Raw genomic sequence first — 7,198 nt, forward strand, 5'->3', positions numbered from 1 at the left:
TTGTTTGTTTATTTGTTTATTTTTGTTTTTTAGAAGTTTCTGACATGTCTCCCAATTTCACTAATAAAATTATGCATTTGTGTCTTCACAGACACAATAGTTGACTTCTTAGCTCCAGCCCTCCTCGTTTTAAAAGGACTGTGGGAGTCACTCTTTTTCTCCATGCTTGCCTTTTCCTGTCACCTAGGTTTCTCCCACCTTGACGTCATGCTTGTGGAATGCTATGACCCAAAAGGCGACCAGTGGAACATTCTCCAGACCCCCATCCTGGAGGGTCGCAGTGGCCCCGGCTGTGCGGTGCTTGATGACAGTATTTATCTGGTGGGGGGCTACAGCTGGAGTATGGTACGTGTCCGTGTGTCTCTCCTCCTCCTGTGTGTGCTCGCTTCTGCTGGTTCCCCCCAGCTGTGCTATCACCCTGCCCATACCCTTTAGGAATGTCAGGTTTGTGTGCAGGCGGCACAGCTCTGTAAGCAGGAAGACAGACTGGTAGGGTGCAGTAGGAATGACTTGCTAGTCCATCCACTGTCCCACAACAGGTCTTCCATCTCCAGCTTACTCTTATACCCATGTGTTTGTAATTCTGCTTTCCAACTCCAAGTCAAAATGAAATTATTTTTCAAATATCCTGTAGACATTCAATAAAACAATCTGAAAAGCTTCTGACCAGAAGAAGCAAAACATGGAAATTAATTCTTCAATGTCTGTTAATTCTATTTAGGGCATGAATTTGCTTTTCGTTCCCCCTTCCATCATGAAAATTTCCAAACATAAGCAAAAAATTAAAATGATGGGCGACCTTTCTTCCCCGTCGTCAGTGCCACAATCCATCAATAGACCCTTCCTTTCAAGTTTAAATGAAAGCATTGAAGCAAATCCTAAATGTCGTATTTCTAAAGATCTCAGTATTTATCTTTCAAAAAAGTTATTCGCTTATGTAAAAAGTTATTTTTTATACTATCATTTTATCACAGCCAAAAACTGCATGTCCAATCCAAACTCAAATTTTCCCTATTGGGGTTTACAAAAAAAAAAAAAGTTGTATTTTTCAAATCAAAACATTCCAATTAAGATCCAGCAAGTCTCACACATATTTGGTTGTTGTGTCCTGTAGACCCCTCTCGTCTAGAACATTTCCTCTGCTCCACTTTGTGTTCCCTGACTTGTTGACAAATCACTTCATTAACCAGAATACCCTACATTGTGGGACTAACAAGCTCCTTGTGTTGTCATTTAGAACAGTTCCTCAGACTAGACTTAGTCAGGAGTTGATTAGGGTCAAGCTTTTCATTTATTCACATTTTTGTTTTGGGTTTATGCTATTTTTGTCAAAAAAAAAAGAAAGAAAAAAGAGCTCAGTATTGCAAAGTCGAGTAGGGTTTAGATTCTGTCAAATCAGGAGAGACCTCGGGTCTAGTAGTCAGTTTCATTACTCTCACAATGGATGTCTGTTTCTGCATTGCCTTATTGATCTATGCTAGCTTTACGAGATCAACTTGGAGTTTTAATAACTTCTTTATTTACTTTGTACCCAACAGGTTTATGATACAAAGTTTTGAGGAATATATTAATATTCCTCATATTAATACAATTATCAATATATTAATCATATATTAATATAATTATCAATATAATTATAGAAGGCAACTATGAGTTGATGCATAAACTAAGACTTTCCCACATGTGCCTGTTCTGGAGCCAATTGTTGACTCCAAGAGTAGAGATGCATTCGAGCAGACCTTAAGAATATACATTCAGAACACACCACGACTTTTGTTGGGGTTTTTAATTTGTTCCCTATGATTTAATTAGGCAAGGAAATTTTCACTCATGCATTAGCCTTAAAGTTGACAAAGGCACCAAAATTAAAGTCATTGTCCATTTGCTGTGTGGCCTCTTGAAAATAAATGAGTCAACATGCAGAGATGTTTTCAGCCTACTTTAAAATGCTTTGCTATCTTGGCTCACATTCTCCACAGTAAAAAAATAAAAACAAAGAAATGTCTAACATTGATTTACTTCCACCATTTAAATAATAATGTGTGTCTTTTTTTTCTTTAATTCAAACCTACTGGAAAATTCCCATTTTGGAGCCAATGATTAGATGTGATGATTGAACACTAAAGATGTTCTAGGTATTTGAGTTTGATCACTACCTGTCACTAGGTAGATAGCTTAGTCAGTAAAGTCCCATTTTGTCTGCATAAAGACCACAGCTTAATCTCTAGAACCCTCATAAAAACAAAAACTCTCGATGTGACTTGTGACTTTAGTTTAAGCATTGGGAAGATAGTCAAAGCAGACACCAACCTACTTGACAAGTTCCAAACTCAGGAGAGATCCTGTCTTGAAAAATGGATACTTGAGCGAAGCAACACCAGAGTTTGTCTCTGTCCTCCGCAAACACATGTTCACTTGCATACACATACATGCTCCTGATCGCACGCATGCACACACACACACACACACACACACATACACACACACACCTACACAATTTTGAAATTTTAGTTTCAAATATTTCCTTGGAACACAACAGCTTAAAACCTATTGAGATCACTTGAAATGCTTTAGGCTGAGCAGAGAGTTGGTCTTCCCAGTGAAGCTGTGAAGAATGACTTGGTTGTTACTGCTCTAGCGCCTCCCCTAAGTACTCCCTGCTCTGCCGTTCCAGGGTGCCTACAAGTCGTCTACGATCTGCTACTGTCCAGAAAAGGGAACCTGGACTGAACTCGAAGGCGATGTGGCTGAACCCCTGGCAGGCCCAGCCTGTGCAACAGTCATCTTACCAGCCTGTGTACCCTACAACAAATAACAGCAGGAAATCCTGGCACAATGCCACATCTAGGATGCAGTGGCAGGTGACGCTGATGTCCTGCAGGAACCATGCATTCCAATGGTACAACTGCCAAAAGACACCTTTGCTTTCTGAATTACAAGTCACTAAGGGAAAAAGAGACCTGTTCTAAAACAGACGTGGTCTGCAACTCAACTTGTTGCAGGGACAGCCTCTTCCATAGCAGACTGGTTTCAATATGTCCCACCTCTACACAAACTCACGTGGAGCTAAACTTGCAAAGAGAAAGAAACCACAGAAGACTGGCCCCAGAGATCTAAGACCCGTATCGTGCATTGTGTCCTAACTGCATGTGATAGGCGTTGACATTTGGAGGATATTTTGTACATGAATGATTCAAAATCTGACCCACCAGAATGCTTACCCTGCATTCCAGACATTGCCACTTGATTCTGTACTTGTAACGCTTGGCTTCCTCACCAACTCCATAGGTAACACAGCAACTGAGAACCCCAGAAGATGGAAGATGGGCATCTTTGTTTCTACACAATCATAGTTTGTATTCCTTACAGCTCCTTAGGAGATCAGGGAAAACTCAGCTGTTGGTCTCGTTAGCATTGTTCTCTGCCAGAGTCTTAATTTCATGACTTTTATTGTCCTTGAAAATGAAAACAAAGCACAGTCAGTTGTTCTTCAGCTCCCAGAATCTTGTGATTCCTCATTTTTTACAGTGTTTTATGTAGTGAACATAAGGACAATTTGTCTCAAAAGATAAAACCAACAAACTTCATCACAGAATATTTCAGAAATTCTGTCGCATAACAAGTTGTTTAATCCTTAATAAAAGCTGACAAATCACTTTCAGGAATTCAGGCATACAAGAAAAACTTTCTCTTGAGAAAGATCTCAATTTTCTTTCTGAATCTTAAAACACATGACCTTCAGCTGAAGAGATTGCTCAGTGGTTCAGAGCACTTACTTCCCAGGCGGAGGACCTGGGTTTGGTTACCAGCACCTACATGGCGGCTTACAACCATCTGTAACTCCAGTTCCAGGGCAGCATTGCACCAGGTATGCATGCAGCGCACTTACATACTTATAAACAAAACACTTGTACATGTGAAATAAAAATAAATGAATATTTTAAAATAATTATTAAAATAAACCTTGCAAACTCACAGTACCTGACAGTACATTTCCTTACCTTTGGCTGGCTTCAGATACTCGGCTCTCATTATTCCTCCGTTCGTCAGCAGAGATGCCTGCGCTGGGTTCAGTGAGAATTGATGCTTGTCTTTAGGAACTCAGAAAGATCAAGAGAGCATGACGTGGTCTCTTTGTGGCCAATCAGAGAAGCAAAATTAGCAGAAACATGAATTTGACTTTCAAGCTCATCTGAGTTTGAGCAACAACTGGCACTGACAAGTGACTAAATATTTTTTTAATCACAAAGAAGTGTTGGACCCCTTCAACAAATGTGATGTTTAAAATACCAGGTAAAGGAAGCCACAGATGAGAACAAATGCCCTCATGGTAGCTTTCATGAGCACCTCACCATGGCTGGGCACGCCAGAATCCAACAATGTTTCTACAGAAAAGTGCAATCTTCGTTGTTTTTGTATTTATTTGTATGTTCAGATCCAAAGGATCCGTTGTAAAAATATATATGTGAATATATATATACATAACCAGTGCAATCAGCTTTCCTTTTTTTCCTTGAAAACATATGAATACATAAGGAAAGACAGTAAGAGCGTGGGAAACACCCACAAGCATCCAGAAAAGCACGTGCCCTTTCAGAAAGTGTATTCTCAACCATCGTTGTTTCTTCCAAACATCGTTTCTACAAGGGTTTCAGCTTTCCTTAGGTTTGTTCTTCACTTTATTTTTTTTCCACTGGCCAATTTAAATAAAGGCATTTATGAAAACTCTACATAACACTTTCTGTATTTCAGAGAGATACAAACTTCCAGAAATGAAAAGTGAATAAAGTCACAAAGAATGTAAATTTTGTACAGCACTAGAATGTAAATGACGCTTGCTTGGAAGGGGAAAATTTAAATAAAACTTTATGTACAATTTATCTGTCTCTCATACACCTCCTTATACAGCACACATATCAGCTGGATTGCTTCAAGGTTTATAATATGTAAATGCCTAAATATTTTTATTCTACAGATATTCTTTGCAGGTTGATTTCACTTTCTCATAATATGTAAAAACACATGGTACAGACAACATGAAAACATTATAAAATGGTTCTAGAAAACTGGTTGTGAATTGAGAATTCTATGAGTGAATCTAAGTTTTCTATCACAAGTACATTACATTAAGGCAGAAATTATTCAAGACTCAATAACCAAATGTATATGGGATTTTTTATAAACACCTTAGTAACCAGCAGAAACAGCTGTATTCCTAAAGAATAGTGGGAGCCCATATGTAATTAAATCAGTTATAGAAATGCAAAGTAGTTGAGTTGATTTCCCTTTAAAGCAGGTCTGACAAAGAAGTTGTGCACGGAAATTAGAGGGTCTGTGGGTGAGACGGAGGGAAGCGAGACCTGAAGCTAATAGGAGCAAGAGGATCGTGATCCTAGTGTGTTTCCTATTGCTATGACAAAACACTGACCAAAAGCAACTTGGGGAGAATGGAGTTCATTTGGCTTCCTCTCCCACAACACAGGAAAGTCGGGGGAGGAAATTAAGGTAGGAACCTAGAGGCAGAAACTGAGGCCGTGGATTAGTGCTATTTTACCGGCTTGTTCCTTGTGACTTCTATAACCCAGAACCACCTGTCCAGGGGCAGTACTGCTCATAGTGGACTGGCTCTCCGCATCAATCGTTAATCAAGAAAATGCTCAACAAAGTTACCTATGGACCACTCTTTTGGAGGCTCTCTCAATTAAGACAGCTTCTTCCCTGCTAAGTTTAGGTTTGTTTCAAGCTGACACAACCCAGCTATCCAGTACAGCCACCCTCATGGCAAAGAATGATGCAAAGTCGGGACCTAGCATCTGAAGCCTGTGAGCTGGGAAGAATTGACTCTGACGTTTTCCAGACCATTGTTTAAATGAGCAAATTCCCAAAAGACTGATGACCTTCCATAGTGGTTCCTGAAAACAAGAGCAATGGACTTCTATTTCTTTCCACTGCATCCCTTGTATACTTAAAACAAAAATCCCTCTCGAATGCAGCTTCCACTGGCATCTTGCAAGCCAAGCAGAAAAGCAGGGCTTCTACCAAATACATTGAGACCTACCAAGCAGTTGAGGGCAGGCTTGTCTTTTCCCTAATCTTAAGGAACCACCAAGTTTGAGTCTACATGTAGATTGCATCATTTGACTCTGACATGTAGTTATCCAATACTTGATCACATCTGAGGTGAAAGAAAGAAAGAAAGAAAGAAAGAAAGAAAGAAAGAACATATTCTGAAGAAAAAAAAATACATCCTTTTCAGGATGTTCTCCTAACTGGTAAAAGTTAGTGGGATTGGGTCAGGGAGTGCATTTCTCAACTAAGTAAGCTGTATGTCACCTTAAAGTAGGGATTTGTTCTCTCCAGGATGATCTTTCCCCAGCTGTCTGGTCCTTTTCAACATGGTGAGTATTAAGTATGTACTATTGATATCCCAGACGTCATTGTTAGGAATGTCACACTTCCAATTACACTTGATTCTTTATATCAAAATATAGGTGCTTCTCAGGTGACAGTGTGGTCATGTCCTGGCAAAGATTGTAGGTTGAAAACATTGTAACTTGAAAGTGTGTCTCATTTACCTTACTGCATACCCTAGTGATACAACACATTGTAGAAAATCACCTAAATGGCCATGGCTCACTACCAGTACCCAGCATCATTTTAAAACGTTTTACCATGTATCACTAATCTGAAAAAAAAAAGATCAAAAGTCAAAATTTGAAGTATAGTTTGTTTGTTTTCTGAACACCTCGTGCCTCAAATCACTACCTCAAATCAAAAGCCAGAGACGTCTGTATTTGCAAACTGAGCACACAGACATGCGTGCACAAATAAGACTAGCACAGCACACCAACACCAGCTAGCAAAGCTTGAAACCTGGGTGGAAACGAAAGTGAGAAGAGGCTAACGGTAAGCGTGAGAAAATCCTCAGTTCCACAGTATGAACTGTGTAGCCATAGCTATAGCGGGAGGACATGAGCAACACAACCAAGATGTACTGGTTACTCACTGAAGTTTCTTCATGGATATTTAGTCCATTTAGTGTTGCTGTAAAAGGTCACAATGAGCAGAATCTGTGGCTGTGGTGATTTATTGTCAAATTGAATGGATTTTGAATCACCTAGGAGACACACTTCTGGGTGTGTCTGTGAATATGTTTCCAGAAAAGTCTAATAAGGAAAGGAGGTCTATCTGGCATGTG

The 7,198-nt window shown here is 39.6% G+C and overlaps 1 protein-coding gene across 1 annotated transcript in view; it reads left to right on the plus strand.

Annotated features, from left to right (window-relative positions):
- LOC121453511 (kelch-like protein 14) overlaps positions 1-4,746 on the plus strand; it is a 104,346-nt gene extending 99,600 nt beyond the window's left edge. Inside the window, exons 7-8 of the mRNA XM_041660357.1 lie at positions 188-345; positions 2,675-4,746. Of these exons, the coding sequence (XP_041516291.1) occupies positions 188-345; positions 2,675-2,815 (299 nt within the window). The 3' untranslated portion in view covers positions 2,816-4,746. The remainder of the gene's footprint in view (positions 1-187; positions 346-2,674) is intronic.
- Positions 4,747-7,198: the final 2,452 nt, after the last annotated feature.

Source organism: Microtus oregoni, unplaced genomic scaffold, assembly GCF_018167655.1.
Source record: "Microtus oregoni isolate MIOR12 unplaced genomic scaffold, Mior012 000011F_ref0000422, whole genome shotgun sequence".
In the NCBI taxonomy this organism is placed as follows: domain Eukaryota; kingdom Metazoa; phylum Chordata; class Mammalia; order Rodentia; family Cricetidae; genus Microtus; species Microtus oregoni.